General features: G+C 38.6%; 1 protein-coding gene across 5 annotated transcripts in view; it reads left to right on the top strand.

Annotated features, from left to right (window-relative positions):
- Window positions 1-16,683, top strand: part of Snx14 (sorting nexin 14) — an 82,940-nt gene extending 66,257 nt beyond the window's left edge. For 4 of the 5 annotated variants that reach the window (XM_059268333.1, XM_059268331.1, XM_059268332.1 and 1 more), the window contains 11 exons: window positions 1,286-1,369; window positions 1,761-1,861; window positions 3,526-3,637; window positions 6,707-6,747; window positions 6,857-6,976; window positions 10,341-10,464; window positions 10,691-10,855; window positions 11,020-11,115; window positions 12,914-13,005; window positions 13,585-13,641; window positions 16,486-16,683. In XM_059268333.1, the coding sequence (XP_059124316.1) occupies window positions 1,286-1,369; window positions 1,761-1,861; window positions 3,526-3,637; window positions 6,707-6,747; window positions 6,857-6,976; window positions 10,341-10,464; window positions 10,691-10,855; window positions 11,020-11,115; window positions 12,914-13,005; window positions 13,585-13,641; window positions 16,486-16,524 (1,031 nt within the window). In that variant the 3' untranslated portion in view covers window positions 16,525-16,683. The remainder of the gene's footprint in view (window positions 1-1,285; window positions 1,370-1,760; window positions 1,862-3,525; window positions 3,638-6,706; window positions 6,748-6,856; window positions 6,977-10,340; window positions 10,465-10,690; window positions 10,856-11,019; window positions 11,116-12,913; window positions 13,006-13,584; window positions 13,642-16,485) is intronic. The other variant, XM_059268335.1, reaches the window with a different exon arrangement.
- The last annotated feature ends 7,358 nt before the right edge of the window (window positions 16,684-24,041 follow it).

Raw genomic sequence — 24,041 nt, 5'->3', positions numbered from 1 at the left:
ATGAACTATGATCAAACACAACTTTACCGAATGTCTTCTTGTTTTGCTGTATCTCTCCTTTGGCTGACTCAGGTGTGGATTGTAATTGAGAACTGAGCAGCACTGACAGCAGAATAATCCTCGCCACTCAGCTTTGTTGAGCAGGTGGGGCATTCAGTCTACAGGGAACACAAAGTCCTGTACATTTTGGGTCTGACAATAGAAACTTAAAGTAAAGCTTAGGAAGGGGGAAGCATCTGTGAGGTGAGGGAGTGACAGACTAGTTAAGAGGTTTTCAGACTAGTTAACTGAGTAGCAATGAAGGCCAGTGCTTATCATTTCCCTTACTGAATTTTCAAAAAATATTTCCAGAAACTAATTTTACTTTAGGAACACAGAGCATAAAATGAGGAGCAGATTGTTCTGAGTAGCTGGCTGTGATGTTTCCTGTGATGACTGTGTAGCAGGCAGGACTTACCCATCTGGGTCAGAGGCAATGCTGATTCCACAGTAGTTGTTGTTGGTCCTGCTGAGGAAGTACATCGTGAAATCATTACCCTTCCTGGAGTCTGATCTCCCCTTCAGGCCTCATTTTTATTGGTCAAATGCTTTTGTTACTGATTTTTTGAACAAACATTTAAATTTTTTGTGCTCTATTTTTAAAAGTTTGGCTTAATAATTAAAATGTAAAATATAAATATAATCTAAAAATAACTATAGTCATCAACATCACAGAGCCTTGCTGTCCACATAATGTGCCTTTAGGAAGCATGACCTCCGAAGGAGAAAAGTGTATATCATTTTCATCATTTGTTACATTGATTTCTTTTTTGGGGCAGGAAAATACAATTCTCAGATTTTATGGGCTAGTGAAATGACTCTGAATAAAAGAAGGTACTTGCCAGGCAACCTGATTTACTGCTCTGGGACTCACATGGTGAAAAAGAACCAACTCCCACAAGTTGTCCTCTGACTTGTACATGTGTGCTATGGCATGGCATACATGTGTATACAGACAAACATACAAAAATAAATAATTTTGTAAATTTTAAAAACAGTAATTGCATACTTTTGAAAGTTCCTACCCGCTTTGTGATTCTATTACTGAAAACCATCTGTTTGCTTGTCATATCATAAAAAATGAAATTTATCAATTTCTTCTAGATAATTTAGAATTAAAATATGGGATGAAATATGATAATGTGATAACTAAAATAAAGACTGTAATGTAATATCCCCCATTTTAGTTTTATTAATGTTTCACTTTTCGTAGTAGGTTGTAAAATTGCTTATTTTTAACTTGCAGTTGGACATGAGCCTGAACATTGGTCTGTCTATAGAAGATACCTTGAATTCTATGTACTTGAATCAAAACTAACAGAATTTCATGGTATGTTGCATTCTTATATAAAACATTATAATTCTGCGATTGGCCTTCTTGAAAGGTCTTGTGCCGGATTTTTTTTTTTTTACTTTAAGTAAATTTTACTTTAAGTAAGTTGATGTTGACAGTTGTATGTAGTTCTGTTGAAAATAAGAATGTTGGTTTTCTGCTTTTTTTCCTTATCTATATTTTAAGTTTTTATAGTGCACATTAACTTTTTTTAGTGATAAAAGTTTAAAAGTAGCTGTTTGTGGTTGGAAAAAGTGCTATCTAACTCTGATTGTGTGAAGATTATTCAAACATAATGTCGTATCTCTACAAGGCAGTATTGTGAACCTGAATTTTCATAGTAGTTTCAAATAGCCAAAATAGTAAGAACTTTATGCACCAATTTCAGGCACGTTTCCTGATGCTCAGCTTCCATCCAAAAGGATCATTGGTCCCAAAAACTATGAGTTCTTAAAGTCAAAGAGAGAGGAGTTTCAGGAATACCTGCAGGTAAGCACCAGTGCCCATGCTCTGTGTGTTGCTGCGGCACCACCTCACGTGCTGGATTCGAGACATCAATAACTCCAGTGTGTTTCTCTTCTCTTATGTGCATGTGCTTTTTTCCTCTTTTCCTCATTTATTTCTTCACGTTTTTATTTGCATATATTCATTGTACAAAATAATGTTTTTATTATGCCGTTTCCGTATGTGTGGATGATGTATTTCGATCATATTCACTTCCCTCGTAACCCTTTGTTCTGTTTTCCTCCTTCCCCACCTCCAGCTGGTTGCCTTCCTCTTCCTAAATAGCCCTCTTCCACTTTCATATCTTTTTTTAAAAAATCTAGAATCTTATGGGACAAAATATATAATATTTATCTTTCTGAGAGTTGCTTATTTGCTTGATATGATGATTCCAGTTCCATTAATTTTTCTGGTAAATTACATCACTTTGTTCTTTGTGACTGAATGAAACAGCAGTGTGCATGCACAATACATTTACTTATCCATGACCTGTTGTTGATGTGTAAGTATCTTGGTCTGATTCTGAAACTTGGCTATTGTGAGTAGTATCACAGTAAACATGGATATGCAGATGTCTCTTGTTCACCATGCATGCTTTGCTCTGTAATACCTGTCCACAGAATTAAAACATACCTTTTTCTTTTCTTTTTTTTTTTTAAAGATTTACATATTATATATACAGTGTTCTGCCTGTACTCCAGAATAGGGCACTAGATCTCATTATAGATGATTGTGATTGCTGGGAATTGAAATCAGGACCTCTGGAAGTGCTAGTGCTCTTAACCTCTGAGCCATCTCTCCAGCCCAACATACCTTTTTCTATGTGTATTTTAAAATGAACTTTTGGCTGGGCATGGTGGTCCACACCTTTAATGCTAGCACTTGGAAGGCAGAGGCAGTTAGATCTTGGTGAGTTTGAGGCTAGCCTGGTCTACATAGTGAGTTCCAGGACAGCCAGAAAGAGCTACATAGTGAGACCCTGTCTCAGGGGGAAAAAATCATATATATACTGTTTGTATTGTTGTTTTGTGACACTGGGAATCAAACTTAGGGTCTTGCACATGTCAGCTAAGCACTTTACCACTGGTCTATATCCCTGATCCTCAGTATTTTTTTAAAATTAATGACCAATAAAATAATAGCTATTTCTTGGAGAGGGCTTTAATTGGTTTTATGCTAATTAAAATCTTAATATGAAAGACTTAAAAAGAAAACCTTTTAGTATAAAAAAATTAAATGTATTCTAAGAATGTTGAACTCTGATTTGATGCTTAACTTTCTCAGCTTGGGAATTGTCCTTCTCGCTTTATTACTTAGTCCTTTTTATTATATAGTTTGTAGGTTTTGCTTTTTGGTTCCCTAGGATCAGCTCTCTACCAGTCACCACTCAGAATTGACTTCCCATGTTTCTCAGTATATGTACATTGTGTTACACAAACACTGTAATCATTTACAAAAATATATACGTAAGCAATGTAAATTATTTCAGTGGATAATATAATCATCTTAAAAGTCATTTGGTTAAATAGGAAATACATTTTGGTGACTTAAGGTTTCTTGCTTTTTGTTTGTTTACAATCATTTTAGACCAGTTTGATTATGCTTCTGTGTTTCTGATCTGTTTCCCTCCTCTGTTCTGTTTATTGAAGAAACTTCTGCAGCATCCGGAACTGAGTAACAGTCAACTTCTGGCAGACTTTCTCTCCCCTAATGGTGGAGAAACACAGTTTCTTGATAAGATACTTCCAGATGTAAATCTTGGTAAGTCATTTGAAAAAAAAAAAAAAAAATATATATATATATATATATATATATATATATATATATATATATATGTAAAAACAGTGTTTTCAGACTAGTGTAGAAAAATGGTTTTGAAAATATGGATGGCTGTGTGATAAATTCCAAAGGACTTCTTTTGAAGTTAGAGATATGTTATCCTGATTATTTTACTAGTCACTTCTAACCACTTGTTTTATCACAGAAAACTATTAGCCAGTAATATCCTTGCATTTATTTGTATATTTAAATAAGGTTATGTATTGCACAACAGTGCTTTACTCAATGACAGATTGCATAAATGACAGTGGTCCTTTAAATTATGTCACCTGGTGACTTATAGCTGTCATAAGTTTGTGTAAGGGCACTCTTTGAAGTTTGTGCAACAAAATCACCTAGCAGCAAATTTCTAAGGATGTATCCCCATCCTTAGGTATACATATAAGAAAAATAAGTGATAGTGTGTTTCCAGCAGATGTAAATATACGTAGTCATCACTCATATGAGTAACTTTAATAAAATTTCTTTAAAAATACCATAGCTTTTGATGTTTGATATAGAGACTCATCTGGGCCTTTTCCCCCCTCTAACTTCAAGTTATATAATTTCTTTTCATTTATTTACTGTCGAGGATCTTATATCTGTGTTTGAGAATGTTTATAGCCAGATTGTGATCATAGTTCAAGCTAGAAACAGCATGAAAATTCATTATTGAAAGAATGGACAGATAAACTGTAGAGTCTTTAAAATATATATATATATATATATATATATATATATATATATATATATTTCAATTTATTTAATTTTATTTCATGCACATTGGTGTTTTGCCTACATGTAGCTCTGTGTGAGGATGTTGGATCCTCTGGAACTGGAGCTACAGAGAGTTGTGAGCCACCATGTGGGTGCTGGGAACTGAACCTGTGTCCTCTGAAGAACAGCCAGTGCTCTTAACCACTGAGCTATCTCTCCAGCCCCAAACTATAGAGTCTTAATGTTGAGTCCTGTAGAAATAAATGCCTGTAGCTTGAAGTAACTTGCAACAGTGTGGATGAGTCTTAGAAGTGTGACATTGGGATTTGCCTATTTATTCCACATGCATGAGGTCCTGGGTTTGAGCCCCATCTCAAAACAAAGCACATGTCAAATGAAAGACACAAAGCACACATGAAAATCAATAAATACAACTTTTTTCTTTTCTTTTTTTTTTTATTTTTCACGACAGGGTTTCTCTGTGTAATAGTCCTGACTGTTCTGGAACTCACTTTGTAGACCAGACTAGCCTCAAACTCATAGAAATCCACCTGCCTCTGCCTCCCAAATGCTGGGATTAAATATGTGCACCACCACTGCTTGGCTACAACATTTCTTTTATGTAAAGTTCAAATTAGCTAAACTAACTTGCTAGAAATATTTGTATAAAATTGTTGAAGCCAATATATGATAAATCCAGTGTTTCTCAGAATGTCTTTTAAGATACAGGTTTAAGTAGAACTGAACCAGCTTCCCTTTAAACCTCTATATGAACACATTTAGTTGATTTAAAGCATTTGTTATGTGTAGCCTTCTTCTCAGGAGAAATTGTGAGGACCTTTTTATACTTGGTTATATTTGGTATTTAGGAAATAGAGTTAATTTAACCTGGTTTCCTATTAGGTTTGACAGGAGGTGAAAAAATATAAACAACTGAATGCATGTGTTGCTTTTTGTGATTTTTGATCATTTTAGAACAGTTTTGCACTTACTGAGTTTAAGAATCCAGTTTTCCAGGGCAGAAGAAGCCAGTAGACAGACAGATGGACTAGTGATTTGGTAGTAGGCTGTGAGAGGATTGGATAGTTTCTCTGTCATTAAAAAAAGTCTTTGTCGTTGTTTCTTAGGATTGTTATGCCTACCAAATGGAATTTGGTAGAAGAAATTTAAAGAAATTTAGAAGAAATTTAAGTTGTATTTGGAAATTTAGATTAATTTGTATGTTATTTTCTAAATACTTGATAAAGTCTTCAGATGTTTAGTATTTTTGATAAGGGAACCAGGAGATATAAACAATAAATAATTTGGGAAAGCATAGGTTTTTTTTTTTTTTCCTCTCCTTGTTTTGGAGAAAGGGTCTTGCTACATAGTCTTGGATGTCCTTGAACTCTTGATCCTCCTGCCACAGTCACTGGGAGTGATGGGTATGTGCCATGCCTGTCTAGAATGGAAAAATTTAAAAATTTAGAATATCAACTATTCCAGTAGCTTAAATATTTCTCAAAACATTCTTATATATTTGACTAACTTTTGTGTATGTTTCAGTATGATATAGTCATCATTGTTTAAAATCTTCTGAAAGCATTTTAAAAAACTTTTTTGAATTTGTGTGTATAGGTGTGTGTTTGTGTGTGTGTGTGCATGCCATGTTGTGTGTAGGTGCCCATGGAATCAAGAAAAGGCAATCAGATCCCCTGGAGCTGAAGTTAAAGGCAGCTGTGAGGTGCTCAACTTGGACTGAGAATCCAACTCAGGTCCTCAGAAGAGCAACAAGTTCTCTTAATCGCTAAGCCAATTCTCCAGTCCTGTTGAAACATCTTTATAAAATTTTTCTGGGCAAAGCATGAAGCTAATGGCAGACCATTTGCCTGACATGTAAAGGCCCTAGGTTTGGTTCCAGCACCAAAGACAAAAAAGGACGGGAGACAGGAGGGAAGGAGTAAATGAATGAGTGGGCAAATGAATAAACATTAGGTCAAATAGACATCAAAGTAGAGGATTATGTTCTCATCTCCTTGCTGTACACTAACATTTACCAGCAGTGAGCTTCTTGCATCTCTAGTACGTCTTCACGACTTATTTTTACATTAAATCCCAATGTATCTGTGAAATAGTTTGGGGTATCACCTTTATTATAAATTTATGTTGAAATGTGAAATGATAAATTATAAATAGTTTATACAGCCTTGGCTTTTTATCTGACTATTTACTGTTTAAAACTACCTAGTGAAATGTTCATGTAAACAATTAAACAGTTATATTTTCATAAAATTAATATTTTATTTTTAATTACAGGGAAAATTATAAAGTCTGTTCCTGGAAAACTAATGAAAGAGGTGAATTACCAATTTATGTATATTTATAAATGATGGTGATGTTCTTAATTACTGATGAATTGTATGGCTTCTGTGATATTAAAAGTGCTTATCTCCTCTGTCACCACAGAAAGGTCAGCACTTGGAACCATTCATCATGAGTTTCATTAACTCTTGTGAATCCCCAAAACCTAAACCGAGTAGACCAGAACTGACTATTCTCAGCCCCACTTCTGAAAACAACAAGAAGGTACTGCACATTGTGTAAAGAGGCAGTAAGTAATGCCGAAGACAGCTGTGGGGGGGGGGGGCGTGCGGGAGACGCTGCAAGGGACGGCCCTGGGCTGACTTTTCAGTCTTGGTGTTCTTACTGGTTTTGAAAAGTTCTCGGCTATTCTCTGTGCAGCCATGCCTTTTCCATTCCTTCACTGTCTCCCTTCAGCACGGATGCAATTCTCATTCTGTTTCCAGCATCGTCGTCCAGTGCTCTCCAGTGTTCTGTCCCCCTCGTTCCCACTGTTTGTGTCTCTGTTTATCCTGATCCATCTGCAGCTTGTTTATTTTTCATCTGTCTGCTGTTTAAACCCATCTAGACTTTTTAGTTTTTTTAGAGGCAGGGTTTCTCTGTGTATTTTTGGTGCCTGTCCTGGAACTTGCTCTGTAGACCAGGCTGGCCTCGAACTCACAGAGATCCGCCTGGCTCTGCCTCCCGAGTGCAGGGATTAAAGGCATGCGCCACCACCCAGCCATCCAGACTTTTGAAAGAGTTGTGTTGCTTACTTTTAGAATTAAAAAACTGTTCCCTCCGAGTCTGCTGTTGTTTTCAATAATGGTTCACTGTTTTCTGCAGACAGTTCAGACAAAACACTTGACACCGCCCCCCATTTTCTCCTGTATTGAACGTAGAAATTCCATTAAAGGCTATAGGGAAAAACATGTTCAAGAGGAGAAATTAAAACATGAGCCTCACTTTTTTCCTCTCCTCAGCCATCGCTGAAAGTTGTTCTCAGCCCCGTTCTTGAGAGTGTGGCTCCCTAGAGACAGATGCAGACAGGTACAAGTGCACACCCCCTGCCTGGTAATCCCCACTTCTCTCCTGGATTGGGAATACACCTTCATGTTGAAACTCAAAAACAGCTGAAGTTTTCGGAGCTTCTCCTTTAGGTGGCCTTCATTCTAGCATACTTGTGAGTGTTGGAATATTAGCTGTCTGATGGGCAGCATCACAGAGCATTGTCCAGGGGGAAGCATAAGGAAAGAGGATGTATACTGGAGTGTGAATTTTCATACACAGAGGGCACATTTGCAAAGTTGAGGCAAGTGGTCATTACTGGAAATTTACTTTACTGGTGGCTTGTGAATGGGCTCAGTCTTTAGGATAAGAAATTTTGGTATTATATAACGATAGGTCGTCATGTGTTTATACTCTTTGACCTCACAGAAGAAAGTAAATTAACAGAAAAGCCTATAATATGTAAAGATACCTGCTAAAATTTTCTTATAGAAGGGACATTTAGAAATGAATTCTAGCATTACAGGCCTGATTAATTATCTTAAAGAATGTTATCGGCAGATAAATCATATTAATGAAAATATACAAAGCACAATATGGATACTTAACTCAGTGAAGAAAGTAGAAAAACATTTTTTGATCTTTTTGGGTTTTTTTTTTTTTTCTTAATTTTTTTTTTTTTTTTAAACTGGAGACCAAACTCACAGCACTATGCATGCTAGGAAAGTACTCCACCACTGAGCTAAGTACGCAACTCCAGGGAATGCTCTCTTGAATCCAAATGATTACAGATCTGTTCAGACACTAGACAGGGATATACAGCAAGTACAGTAGTTAGGATTATAGGGGGCTGGGTTTTCTCCCTTTCTGTGTTTTCTAATGAAAAATTAAACTTAAAATGTAGGTGGGTGAGGGAAGATTCATCTTCAGGTACAGTTAAATACACTTTCCTCTATGGTAGCCGCTGCTCTGTTTCTCTTATCTTCATCTCCTCCCTCACCCCCGGGGAGGGTACACTGTGTAGTCCTAGCTGGCCTCTAACTCACAGATATCCGACTGCCTCTGCCTCCCAAGTACTGACATTTAAGGTGTGTGTGCCACCAGGCCTGACTTTAGTTTGCGTATTTCTTGATCTGTTTCTATTAGATGTTCAGTTTCTGTTCTCTTTTGCACTTACTGCTCTTTGTATGATCTCTGGCTCATAGAACTTAATGTTTGTTGGATGGTTGCATAAATGAAGAAAACAATGACTTTGTTAGAATGAATTACCTAACATATATTAGATTGTTACTGCCCACAGAGTCATTGCTTGTTATAAGATTTGATCAGTAGGACTGCTTTGTCTTTTTGGGGTAGGATCTAATGTGGTCTAGGCTGGCTTTGCCTTCACTGTGTAGCCAGCAGAGATGACCTTGAACTGCTCCTTCTGCATTTACCTCTTGAGTGCTGGGAGTCTAGGCATGCACCACACACAGTGTTGTGTGGTGCCGAGGATAGAACTCAAGGCTTCATGCATGCTAGACAAGTACTTGTCCAACTAAGCTGATCCCCAGAACAGTTTTTCTCTGTATTAATTAAACTGTTTTGGGTTTGAATAATAGTGCACAAATGAACTTTGTATAAAGGTGAACTTTTTTATATCTGTGTATTTGTGAGCAATTTGTGATTTTTAAATCATACTAGTTTAAAATTAGCTGTTGGTAATATGTTTACACACCATTACAAATTAGTTTGTTTCTTCGGATTTATGTAAACAAAGGAGAGCATCTTAGGTGGCCGAGGCAGGAGAACTGCCAAGAGTTTGAGGTCTGCTAGGTGGTAGTGGCCCATGCCTTTAACCCCAGAACTTGGGAGGCAGAGAAAAGCGGATCTCTGTCAGTTCGAGGCCAGCCTGGTCTACGGAGCAAGTTTATGGCAGCCAGGGCTATACAGAGAAACCCTGTCTTGAAAAACAAAACAAAACAAAACAAAAAAGTTTGAATCAGCCTGAGTTTCATACTGGATTCCAGGCCAGTTTGGGCTAAGAGTGAGACCAAATGCAGAACACTAACATCCATAACACGAAGGAAGGGAGGCAGCTGTTGTGGTGCATTCCTGTAAAACCTAGCTCTTGGGAGGCCAAGGAGGAGCCAGTCTGGAGCTACATAGCTTTGCCCTATCTCTGCATCTCTCTGAAAAATTAACAGTAAAAATGAGGGGGCAGGGATATTGCTTAGTGGTAGAGCACTTGCCTTGCTTGCATGAAGCTCAGGTTTAGAACAACCAAGCACCACAAAGCAAACAACCAAACAGAATAGTTTAAAACACACACACACACACACACACACACACACACACACACACACACACACGCATGCACAAAGAAAAGAAAAAAAAATTCTTTATGGATAATGAATTAACTAATGTCAGAAGTGAATATACTCTTTTATGTAATAGTTTGAGAGGAGTATATGTTTTTATTGTAGCTTTGGTTACAAATGTGAAACTTTGAAAACAGATTTTAAACTTTCTTAATGCCATTTTTGTTCTTTTACCTTTAGTGATTATTATCAGTAGGTGCAATAAATTGTACATCTCTTTATTATTTCAATTTTTACTTCAGCTTTTCAATGATCTGTTTAAGAATAATGCAAACCGTGCTGAGACTACAGAGCGAAAGCAAAATCAGAACTACTTCATGGAGGTGATGACTGTGGACGGAGTCTATGATTACCTGATGTATGTAGGTAAGGTCTAACTGCTCTGAGTTGTTCGTCATTAATCTGCCTCCTGATGCACATAACAGCCCTACCTCAGCTTTGTAAAAGACACTCCTTTCACAGATTTGATACATTGGCCTTGAACATGTAAAAGTTACTAGTGATTGTGAGTAAAACTGACCCCTGTTGCTTGTATGCATTTATCATCTTGAGCAACAACCATCTCAGTTGATTCTCAATTGGTTTTCCTCAGGACGAGTAGTTTTTCAAGTTCCAGATTGGCTTCATCATCTTTTGATGGGCACTCGAATCCTCTTCAAGAACACACTGGAAATGTACACTGACTACTACCTGCAGTGCAAGCTCGAGCAGCTCTTTCAGGAGCACCGGCTCGTTTCCCTCATAACGCTTCTCCGAGGTTTGCATCTGAGCCGTCTTTCTTCGTGTTGTGTGCTTGTGATTTTAGTTAGAGCTAAGAAAGTAAAGGGTGCTTTCTTTGTTTGTTTTAACTAACGTTTCTATTAGGAAATACTGTGTATAAATTGGAGAATAATTGTATAATTTTCTTGTACTCATTTTTAGATGCTATATTTTGTGAAAATACTGAACCTCGGTCCCTCCAAGATAAGCAAAAAGGAGCAAAACAGACTTTTGAAGAAATGATGAATTACATTCCAGGTATAATGCTTAAATAACTCAGTTTCATATAGATCAGCACCCCTCTGAAGTTGCAATGTGATTATTGAAACTAGTAGTTATTATGAGTTTTTAATCTTAGAAATAGTTAACCATTCATAAATGCAATTTGTTCTTTTGTTGATATCACTAGTATTTTGTTTGTTTGAGATAGACTCTCCAGTAGGAGCCCAGGCTGGCTTCTAACTTGCAACAGTTCTCTTGCTTAAGTCTTTTGAGTACTAGAATTTATACGTCTGAGCTGCCATATTTGGCTCACCCCTAAAATTTAAGACAAGGTTATTTCTGCTCACACAATAATCAGGGTCTTTTGTTTGTTTGGTTGGTTTTTGTTTTTCTGAAACAGGGTCTGTTATGTGGCTGGCTTCCTATGGAACTTGCTGTGTAGAGCAGACTGGCCTCATTTGCATTCATCTTCCTACCTTTGCTTCCCAAATGACGAAGTTACAGGTGTCCACATCTGGTTATAGACATTGTTCTGTGTATTTCTATATGTGTGTACACAAATGCACAAATATCATTGCAGTTTAAATTCTTTTGCTTGGGGGCTGGAGAGACGGCTCAGTAGTTAAGAGTACAGTTTAGTGTACAGTTGGACACATTATAGCTCACACTATGAATCCCAGCACTCGGGAGGCAGAAGCAGGTGGCTCTCTGAGTTGGAGGCCAGCTTATTCCACAGAGTAGGTTCTGATTCAGCCAGGGCTATTGCACAGAGAAACTCTGTCTCAGGGCTGAGGGGCCTGGCGGGATGGGGATGGGGGGTGGGGGTGGGCACGGTGTAACATACTGTCCTAGCAGAGAACATTAAGTTCCAGAAACTCTAATGCCCTCTTCCGGCCTTTTTGGGCACTGACACTCATTTGCACATCTTTCCTCACAAACACAAACTGTATATATAATTAAAAGTAAATCTTGTTCTAACAGAACCAGGGAGGCTATTGTAGCTAGAGTTTTCCTGACTTGCCCACAGTCAGGGCAAATCTCTTTCACCTGCCAGTCCCACAGCCTCTCAGACCCGACCAAGTAAACACAGAGACTTATGTTGCTTTCAAACTGTATGGCCGTGGCAGGCTTCTTGCTAACTGTTCTTATAGCTTAAATTAATCCATTTCCTTTAATCTATACCTTGCCACATGGCTCGTGGCTTACCGGCATCTTCATGAGCTGTTTCTCATCGTGGTGGCTGGCAGTGTCTCTCTGACTCAGCCTTCCACTTCCCAGCTTTATTCTCCTCCTTGCCCCGCCTATACTTCCTGCCTAGCCAACGGCCAATCAGTGTTTTATTGATTAATTAGCAACACATTTGCCATACATCCCACAGCAGGCTATATGGCAGGGGGGACCCTAGGATGACTGTGGCTTGGAGTAAGTTTTGGTTTTACTAAATAAATAAATAAATAAATAAATAAATAAATAAATAAATAAATAAACAAACAAACAAAAAACAGGAAAAAATAAATCTTAAAAAAATTGGTTTGCTTTACCCTAATGTGTAATAAAATATGTATAATTTTAAGTCTTTTTATCACTTAGTGGTAGTTGATTTATATGCTGCAGTACGACCTGTGCATTGTAAACTTCCAGAAGGATTAATGACAACTACATTTTTTTGACATGACCATAAAACTTGTTTCTAGGAGCTTCTTGCAAAAGCTGGTTTGAGAAATACTGACTGACAGCTTTTACATGTTGTCTGTGAACAGAGGAGGCATTTTACTTTAAGAGGCAGCTAGTGGTGACATTATGAACTGTTTTCACATGTGACTTTCTTGTTTAGATCTGATAGTCAAGTGTATTGGTGAAGAAACCAAGTACGAAAGCATCAGGCTTCTGTTTGATGGCTTGCAGCAGCCAGTGCTCAACAAGCAGGTAAGTAGGCTAGCATTGGTGTGGTTTGCTGAGCAACAAGGTGTATGAGTCACTGTACAAAATCAAGTCTATGTAATCTAAGCGTTCAGATAGGAAAATCCATATATACTGTTTTTGCAGGCTGTCTTTCTTTGCAACATGTAGTATTAAAGTTAATGTATCTTCTTAGTAGAAAGTTTTGAATGTATAGAAAATTTATGACATGAAGTAAACATTTAAATTTTGGTAACTCAAGTCATAGAATAACCAGCTAACATTTTTATATATATAGTCCCTGTATATTTTGTTGAAATTTTAATATAATTTCAATGTTCTGCTTGTTTATTTAAAACTTGTTCAAAAAATTTACATAATTATGGGTGAAATATAATAGTGTCAGTTTTTTTTTTTTATTCACAAAGGTCTCTACCATGCTTTTAAGGGTAGAGCATTATTGGTGGGTGTTAGGTATATTTTATGCTTTATGTTGCCATTGCGTTCCCTGCCCTCTCACTTAGTGATTACCAGAGTCCTGGATTTTGTGCTTGTCATTTTTACTGTCTAGTACCTTACATTTTATTACATGTTTTCGTGCTGCAGCTGACCTATGTTTTGCTGGACATTGTGATACAGGAACTGTTTCCAGAGCTAAATAAGGTAACTGGAAAGCAGTAATTTATTTGTTCTTCTCTGAATGGTGTTTAGACATTTAATTAGAGACAGAATTTAAGGAAGCCGTTGTGACTGCAGTCATTTGACAGCTGAGCAACCTGAGACAAGTGGCTTTTTGTATTGTCCTTAGCCAACATGTCCAAAGGTAGAGTGGATTTGGGGTAGCAGATGCTGAACAGTCTCTGCCTTGATGTCCCCTTTCCATAGTTATAAGCAGGTAAGGGCCCTTTACTGTGCTCTCAGCTGACGATGTCACTGACCTTAGCATTCAAATGGACCTAGCTGTTCAGATGGTCACCTGTAACATTGTCTGCCGTATAAATCAGCGACTTCACTGGTTTTTGAACATGGATCAATGAATTCAAGAACACAAAATGAAATGGAGGTAGTCCATGGTGTTATTACTATATTTAATCTTGAGGAGGTTGAGCTTTTTAAAAATGTAATTTAACAGTTTCTTCTTTTAACATTTCATACATGTATACCATGCATTTAGCCTTCTATCCTTCAATCCCCTAACTCCCTCTGGACCCCCTCTCAACACGTCTCTCTCCCAATTTCATTTCTTTTAAAATAACCCACTGAGTCCAATTAGTGCTGCCCATGTGTGCACGGTGTGGGGACATCACCCAGTGGAGCATGAGCAGCCTCCCAGAGGCCACTCGTGAAGAGGATGACTCCTTTTTTTTCCATTAAGTTTTTTCATTTATTTTACATACCAACCACAGTTTTCCCTCCCTCCTCTCTTCCTGTTCCCTCTCCCCACCTCCTTGCTGTCCTCCACCTCCACCCTACCCCACCCACTCCTCCTCTGTTCATAAAGGGGCAGGCCTCCCATGGGAGTCAGCAAAGCATGGCTTATCACGGTGAGGCAAGGCCAAGCTCCTCCCCCTGCTTCACACATCAAGGCTGTGCTGAGGCATCCCTGCATGGGGAATAGGTTCCAAAGCCAGCTCATGTACCAGGGACAGGTCCTGATCCCGCTGCTAGGGGTCCCACAAACAGACCAAGCTATACAACTGTCATGGATGACTCCTCTTAACAGCTGTCAATGGCCAATGGTTACTCAGGAGTGGGGCTCTTCACCCCCTCCTATATGCATCCTGAAATTTTGACTGGGTTTTTTTTTTTATGTGTTGATAGATTGATTAATTGATGTGTGTGTGTGTGGGGGGTACATTCATGTGTAATATATATAAACACACCACAGTGCAAGTGTGACGTTCACAGGACAACTTTCAGGGTTGGTTCTCTTTCCACTGTGTGGGTTATCAGGTTGAATTCCGGTTGTTAGATTTGGTAGCAATGTTCTTACTACTGAGCTGTCTTGTTCTAGTGCAACCCCCACCCCCTTTTTTCCTTTTTGAGATGCTAGGGATTGAACCTAGGGCCTTTTGTATGACTGCCTTAATCTTGTGCAGGAACCCCCAGTTACTGTGAGTTCATGAGGGTACCAGCATTTCACAGTACTGTTCCCCATCTTCAAGCTCTAGGATTCTTCCCCTCCTTTCTTCCTAGATGTTTCCTTTGCCTTGGGATATGGGAGTTGATATAAGTGTCCCGTTAGAGTTGAACACTCCCAGTCACATATCTTCAGCACTTTGACCAGTTAGGAGTCTTCATTAACTGCTGTCCATGGCAAAATGCCGTTTCTCTGACTAAGGCTGAGAGCAGCACTAATCTATGGGTGTAAATACACGTGTTTAGAAGGTTCTTCGATAACAAGACTTTTAGCAGCCATACTCGGTTCCCTCCTAAGGCCTATGACTGTTCCAGCCATTGGTTATTGACCAGATTTACAGTATCAGGCATGAATTCGATGCTGTGGAGCAGCCTCAGATCCAATCAGAAAAAGGTTTTAGCCCTATAACAGTCACACTGCTCTTGTACTCAGGGCATGTCTTGGCTGGCAGGTTCATAGCATGCAAGGTCTAGCACTTGTTGGCTGTTTCTCTTCCTTAGTAGCCTGTCTAGGACCCTTTGGAACTTTGAAACCTAGCCAGCAGGGAGGATGTTTCCCAGTCAATTCCAGATTGAGTTCTCTATGTACTATAGCCAAAGTGCGGCATCCTTGTAAGTAGGGTCTTATAACCATTTCTTATTTTTAAAGATGTATGTATTTATGTATATATGTACTTGTGGGGGGGTGGGGGGTGTATGTCTGTGTCTGTGTGAGTGTATGTACATGTGGAAGTCAAGAAGTCATAGCTGTTCTCCTGTCTCTGTCTTCTTAGGAGCTGTGGTTACAAGTGCTTAGCTTGTGACATGGCTAATGGGATTGGAATTCTAGTTCTCATAATTGCATAGCAGGGGTTGTTAACTACTGAACCATCTCTCCAGCTCCCTTACTTTTTGACTAATCCCTTTAGTTAGATTGAAACAAACTAACTCACTTCTGTAGAGTAGGGAAACCAGATTTGGATTGTTCATCTATTGATTGTAAGTTTTCAAATTTTAGTAATATTAAATGTATTTTTTAAAAAAGGTCGTAACGTTAGATATTTTATGTTAAATTACATTGAAATGAATACCAGAAAACTTTTAGCTTTGAGATTTTTATTAGGTCTGTGACAGTGTATTGCTATTATCTGTTGCGTGTGCCAGCAAGTATTTGGTTTGCTCTGTGTGTGTTTGTGTGTGTGTGTGTGTGTGTGTGTGTGTGTGTGTGTGTGTGTGTTGTATGAGTGATCTGTAGGCCAAAGGTTGATGTTGTGAGTTTTTGGATGGCTCTTCACCATATTCATATTACTATAGTAGAGCTATTAGATAATTAAAAAAATGAACCCTATCCTACTGGCTTCTATTAAGTGGATTTATTTTTACTTTTAGGTACAAAAGGAAGCTACCTCCATGACATCCTGGATGTAAACACTTGGTATAGAATAAAATACCAGTATAATAGAAATGTACTTTTTCTTTCACTTTGTATATTTTTATAAATATCATGTACTTTAGTGTTTGGAATATATTTTTTTGTTTTAATAAAGACTAACAAACTTAATAGCAATAAAAAGTGATTAAGTATTATGGCTTTCTGTTTTATATTTACTATCTTGATTTTAGGAGACCATAAGTCACTTATTGCTAGGGGCTTTTTGAGTCTGTGTGTATGTGTGTGCTAGCATATGTGTTCATGTGTGTTGGGGTATGTGTGTGGCTCTTCATGCCCATGTGTGCACCTCTGTGGAGGCCTGAGGTTGATACTGGGTATTTTTCTCTATCACTGTCTACCGAGGTCAAGACAAATCTCTCACTCACAGTCCTGCAGCCTTTTATAAAATAATCACACAGAGGCTTAACGTTATTTATAGCTGCTCAGCCATTAGCTCAGGCTTATTACTGACTATCTCTTACACTTAAATTAACCCATAATTATTATTTATGTTTAGCCACATTGCCTTTTCTCAGTTCTGCCTTGTCATCTTGCTTCCTCTGTGTCTGGCTGGCGACTCCTGACTCAGCCCTTCCTCTTCCCAGAATTCTACTTATCTGCTCGCCCCGCCTATACTTCCTGCCTGGCTACTGGCCAATCAGTGTTTTATTAAAACAGTATACAAAAGCATCATCCCACAGCAGAGGGCAAGCAAGTAAGACCAACAATCTTTGTATTCTTTTGCTCCGAATGCAGTTGCATTTAGTGTGAAGACACAGAAGCAAGTGGGCCAAGGTTCAAGGTTTCTCCTTGTGTGTCTAGCAGTGCTAGTTCATATATACATAACACAGCACATTTTTACAGCAATTGGCAAGACATACTCACTTATTTATGTTAATGCTAACTATATCTGAAATCATAAATACGTAGGCTGCTTACAACACTGGACATATTAGACTTCTGTTTATATTTTTATTTTAAAATTAAATATTTTTATCATGTCAGTAAAGAGTAAATGCTTGCTTTTAACAATTTGAAGATCTACCTGTATCTAAATTAGAACACTTCATAGACAATCTTATAATGTGCTTTTTAATTTTCAGAGGGTTTTCCAGATAGTATTAATTTTACTGTATTCTTCTAACCATATAACTCCCTTTGGTAATTCTGTTTGTAGCAACACATTTAAAACATGTTCTCTGCCGGGCGGTGGTGGTGCACGCCTTTAATCCCAGCACTCGGGAGGCAGAGCCCGGCGGATCTCTGTGAGTTCGAGGCCAGCCTGGGCTACCAAGTGAGTCCCAGGAAAGGCGCAAAGCTACACAGAGAAACCCTGTCTCAAAAAACAAAAACAAAAACAAAAACAAAAAAATGTTCTCCATGAAGCTCATACATTAAGACACACATAAAAACAGATGGGAAAGAATGGGCACAGTAAAGCATTTGAAATACACCAGGGTAGCCGGCTTCTGAAAGGGGCCAAGACTGTTTTTATATTTCAACAATAACAAGAGCATCAAGATTAGAGAGATCCAAGTGTGACTTTTTGCCTTCATAGTCCTCTGTGACCTAACATTATCACCCATAAGACAATACTCACAGCTTGAAAATGACACCTTGAAGATAATAGGAATTGTATTGTCTTTCCTTTCTCCTTTTTTTTTTTTTTTTTGGTTTTTTGAGACAGGGTTTCTATCTGTAGTTTTGGTGCCTGTCCTAGAGCTCGCTCTGTAGACCAGGCTGGCCTCGAACTCACAGAGATCCGCCTGGCTCTGCCTCTCAAGTGCTGAGATTAAAGGCATGCACCACCACCGCCTGGCTTCCTTTCTCCTTTTATAATATGAATGACTTATTTAACTTTGTATGAGTATCACATTTTCTGTAAGTAGCACTCTGTCATTGTTATGGTCTGAATTATATCTTAACCAAATTCCTATGTTGAAACCACAAATCCCATAGTGACTGTATTTGGAGACAGAGCCTTTCAGGAGGTAATTTAGGTTAAAAGAGTCATTTAGGTGGGACCCTACAACAACAGGATTGATGCTCTTATGAAAAGTAAAGGCAGGCCTGAGAAGATTGTTCTGTGAGTAAAGTTACTTGCTGATAAGCCTGGCGACTGGAGTTCAATCCCTGGAACCCACATGGTGGAAGAAGAGAATCAATTCCTCCAGGATGTTCTCTGACCTCAACATGAGTGTTATGGCACAAGTCAGCATGCAGAAATGTGCATCATCTTGAATGTGGTGGCAAATCCTAACAGCTCACCATCGAGGAGGAGGCTGCCAGGGACTTTATTTGGATATTTTATGTTCTGAGACAGAGTTTCATGATATAGTCTAGGCTAGACTAGAACTTGCTACATAGCCCAAGACTTGAATTCATGATCCTCCTCCCTCAGCCTCCTGAATGCTGGGATTAATAGGCATGTACCATCATATTTCAAAAGATTTAATTTTTAAAAAAGTTCTTTAAATAAACTATTATAAAAAAGATTACAAATTAAAAAAATTACATACCAAAATTAACCAAACCCCAAAACTATATAGCTTAGTGAACTTGTATACAGTTAAGATAGACATTGGGAACAGCAGCTGTGGAACTTCACATTGGATTTTATACTTTCACTGTTGACTATGTTTTCATGCACCTATCTACCACCAGATATGAAGTTTTTGACAGAGTTAGAATTAGAAAACATTTAGCTTTCCATCCTTTTCAATAATTCATTTCCATTACCTGTATTCAATCATCCTCATTCCCTCATACTTAGCCTTTCCTTTTCTCTCTCTGCATGTTATTCTGTACCCACATGGATATTTGTTTACATGTATTATTGCTAGAGTCTATACTTAGAAAGATTTAGTTAATATTTTTTTAGATTTATTTTATGTGTATGTGCACCATGTGCATGTTTGGTGCCTGGGAAGGTCAGAGAGGACATTGGATCTCTTGGGACTGGAGTTACAGGCGCTTGTGAGCTACATGGGTGCTGGGAATTGAATCCAGTCCTCTGCAAGAGTAGTCATTGCTTTTAACTGCTGAGCCAACTCTGCAGCCCAAGATTTTAAAAGTTGCATAAAAGTCTGGCAAAATGAGACATTGACATTTCATCTGTAAGGGAATGAGCTCCAAGCACTGTGTGACCAATTTGGTTAATCTTCTAGCTTTTCTGATTCATTTTAGTAGTATGAGAATGAAATTTGTGTAATTTTCCTTGAGGGCTTTGAGAGGTTTTACTTAACATAGAATGTGCTTGTTTGACTCCTACCTCCTAAGCCCACTTATGCGTGTCTTCAGGGAAGCTTTCTGATGTTCTCTCTGAATTGGAGCCAGTTTTGGTTCTTGGTGGCAATGACAGAAGTTGACAGTCTTCTTTAGAGAGAATACAAAGTATATCTTTATGTAATTCAGCCCCAGAGAGGTAGTAGTAGAGCTGACCTAAGTATGGGTTTTCCAGCCCTTAACTCATATAAGGTCTCCACATGGTTTTTGTCTCAGCTTCAGTCTTGTTTGCTATTGTTTATTGTTTAAGTACTTCATGTAGCAGGGGGCGGGAGGAGGGGGAGGCAGTTACAAAAAACTATGGAATCACTGTATGGATGACAGGAAAAGCTTGTCTTGCATTTACATACATGTAAAGAATGTTAAGATGGAGACATGGCTCAGAAGTTAAGAGCACTGGCTGCTCTTCCAGAGGTCCTGAGTTCAATTCCCAGCAACCACATGGTGACTCACAACCGTTTATATATGAGATCTGGTGCCCTCTTATGGCATGCAGGCATACATGCAGGCAGAACACTGTATACATAATTAAAAAAAATAAATCAGGCCATTTACTGTCTTGGTTTGGTAATGTATTCTTATCTGTGGACCAATAACTTGAATCAAGATGAATGGCACTGTAGTTGTCAGAAGTAGGTTGGATGTTTGCTTCTATGGCTAGGGGGTTGTAATCAGCTGCCCTACCTATAAGTAGGTGGGCCAGGAGAGGCACAGTATCTACCAAAGTAAGGGTGGGAATGCCTCCTAGGAACCGGAGGAATAATGGCTAGACACATAGAAGGTTGGATCCCTGTTTTTAGAATTAATGTAGTTTTCTGTGTCTTTACTCAGTGATGGACAGCCTAAGCACAGAGCTATGTCCTATCCATCTGGGTGCTTCTTGTTTGTATCTCAGAAGTACCAGGCACAAAGGATGTGATAGATACAAGATTTGTTATGGGAAGATGCTGTTGAGGTGGAGTAGACAGGAAAGTATTTGGAGGCAGGAATGTGCACGTGGTGATCTCTTTGTATAGTTACTGCCAAAGTGAAAGAACTGTTGAGTAGACCACAGTGTATGTCTCTAGCTGAACTATTGCTATAGGTAGGTGACTATGTCAGCCAACCTTTGCTTGCTGTCAACTCATAATCATTGTTTATTGTTTTTATGGTTATGGGTGTTTTGCCTGCATATATGTCTGTGGACCACATGCATACCTAATGCTCACAGAGGCCAGAAGATGGTATTTATATCACATACAGTTAAGAGCTACCATGTAGGTGCTGGGAATTGAACCTGGGTCCTCTGCAAGAGCAGCAGGTACTTTTAACCACTGAGCCTAGTTCTTCAGCCCAGGATCATGCTTTTAGATTTCTAAATCAGGTTCAATAAAGAGGTACATCAAGAAAACAAGAGAATACCAGAGAGGGATGCCAGGAGGAAAGGGAAAGGAACTCTTGTAGAAATGTAGCCACTAAGAAATTAGGAACAAGCACAGAGAAGGCATTGATAGTGAGCTAGACTCAGCCATAATTTCACAGTGTTGGTACACATTTCAGAACATCATGTTATATGCCATAAATAACACACATTTTGTTAGCTGAAATAAAAATGTTAAGGATGATTTTAGGTTGAGCAAGAAAATTTGGATGCCCCTTAGATCTCAGTGCAGAACAGTAAATACATTAAAACAAAACTCAAAGAAGTTAAAAACAGACTGACGTTTTTTATATACTGTATGTAAATATATTTATTAAATTGGTCAAATTTTGCGTGGAGGGTAAGTATATCCGAGATACAACTCTGCACACTGGTATATTTAAATGAATGTTAGAAAGCAAGTACCACAGGGGTAGAATAAGGCATTACAAAAGAATTGGGAACTGAGGAGATGACTCACTGGGTAAGAGTGCTTGATATGTAAACATGAAGACCTGAGCTTGAATCCCCAGTACGCACGTAAAAAGCCAACCATGGCTAGAGATGCCTGTATCCCTAGCATTGGGGTGGAAGAGGGGAAGAGACAAGTGGACCCTGGGACCTCAATAGCCAACCAATCTAGTGAAGATGGCAAGCTTTGGGTTCAGTGAGAGACCCTGTCTCAAAAAATGAGGAGAGCTGCAGAAGATGCTTGCCATCCTTCCTTGGCCACAACTTATGCACCTGCACACTTATGTACACACCCCCAACAAGCATTGGTGTTTGTTAATTGTACCAAGTGCTCATAGTCGTCTTATATTTTCTGTTTCTGTGTTGATTAAAAGTTGAAGATTTTCACATGATCTTAAGACAAATTGACTAGTGGTCTTTTGCAAATTATGTGGACTCGTGGTAGTTTCCTAGTTACTAATATTTCATTTTTAGGGCTTTCATTTACCACAGTTTGCCTGTGTGATGTGTGACATACACATAAAAGGGCACATGTGTGCCATAGTGTGTGCAATAATGTCAGAAGACAGCTTTCAGGAGTCAGTTTTCTTCTTCTACTATGGATTTTGGAAACTGAACTTGGCTAGTTAGGCTTACTCATGCTCAGCAAAGGTAAAGGCAACCTGAATGTGTATCCTAGTTAGCTTTGTTAACTTGGTAACAACCTACAGTCATCTGATACATGAGCCTCAGCTGAGGAATTATGTAGATTAGAAGAGCCTCAGCTGAGGAATTGCATCGTTTAGATTGGCCTATGGGTATGTGTGTTTTGGATTGACTTGATTATTAATTGATATGGGGGGACCCAGCCCTCTGTGGGCGGTACCAGAAAGCAATCTAAGCATGGCTCTGAGAGGGGGAGCCAGCAAGCAGTGGACCTCTGGTTTCTGCTTCAATGTCTGCCCTGACTTTCCTCAATGATACACTTACCTGGACACGTAAAGCCAAATAAACCTTTTCCTCCCTAAATTGCTTTTGGTCAGAGTGCTGTATCACAGAAACAGAAAAGAAACTAAGATGGAAGATGAGAACAGACTCCATAAAGTTGCCTCTGACCTCCACGTTTACTGTGGTACACCTGCCCCCCCATTCACACAATAATTAATAAATAATTTAAAAAATTGAGTTTGTAAGCCAAGTGTGGTGGCAGCACACACACCTTTAATCCCAGCACTCAGGAGGTGGAGGCAGTCAGATCTCTGTGAGTTCAAAGCCAGCCTGGTCTACAAAGCAAGTTCTAGGACAGCCAGGGCTGTTACACAGAGAAACCCTGTCTCAGAAAACCAAGTAGGGGGGAATTGAATTTTGAAATTTTTGGTGTGTGTATGTGTGTGTGTTGGCGGGGGTTGTTTTGAGACAGGATCTCATTTTATAACTGGCTGGCCTGGAACTTGCTATGTTAGACCAGTCTGCCCTCAAATTTACAAGAAGAGACCTGCCTGTCTTTGTTTCTCAAGTGCTGGGATTAAAGGTATAGCTCACCACACTCAGCTGTGGTTTGATTTTTCCACCTAAAATTCAGAATGTCTTACTGGCTTTCACATAAGCTCTGGAATGCTGGTCTCGCTTCCTTGTATTGGTGCCGATTTTCTGAACGGGACAGAGAAGACAGAGCTGAGCAGAATCAGCAGCTTCTGTTCCCTAGGCTGTCGCTCCAGAGCACCAGTGACTGAATGAGGTCACCATACTACCTTTATTCTGCAGTCATGTCTGCATTCTCAGATTATACAACCCCTTCTCCAGTGTTTTATCTAGAGGTTGGTAGATTTTCACTGAAGAGCAAAGCAAGGCTGGGTGAAGAAAAGTCAAGACTTCAGTCTTCCTTTAAAAAAAAAAAAGATTTTTCTCTCCTGCTTAAAAATTTCATTTTTCTTCTCAATTTTGAAGTGAGAGAAGAGAAGGGCTACCAGATGACAAAGTGTTTATTACAACGAGAAATAATCCTGGTGAAAAATTGTCCTTGCTATATTGTCTTGGGGGTGTGAGAGAAGACCAAAGAAAAAGGAGTATATCTTCAGTTTTATTGTTTGGAATTTACAATCACAAAGTAGTCCAGGGTCATTTCCCAACACTGTGGCACAATACATATATACACATATTTAGAAAAATTACAAAATGTTCTTTAAAAAATTATGCTGTAGTAAGATTTCTCCTCATTTACTGGCCAAGCATAAAAATATACCTCAAATGCACCTTTATTTTTTTTTACATAGTCTTTTTGACATTTCTAACTAGTCTATACATTCGTAGAGCTGAAGGCATTGTTTTACTGCAACAAACTTCATAAAAGGATTGGAATTTTTTTTTTTTTTTTTTTTT

Source organism: Peromyscus eremicus, chromosome 7 (assembly GCF_949786415.1).
Source record: "Peromyscus eremicus chromosome 7, PerEre_H2_v1, whole genome shotgun sequence".
In the NCBI taxonomy this organism is placed as follows: domain Eukaryota; kingdom Metazoa; phylum Chordata; class Mammalia; order Rodentia; family Cricetidae; genus Peromyscus; species Peromyscus eremicus.
This window is presented reverse-complemented; position numbering and strand designations above follow the sequence as displayed.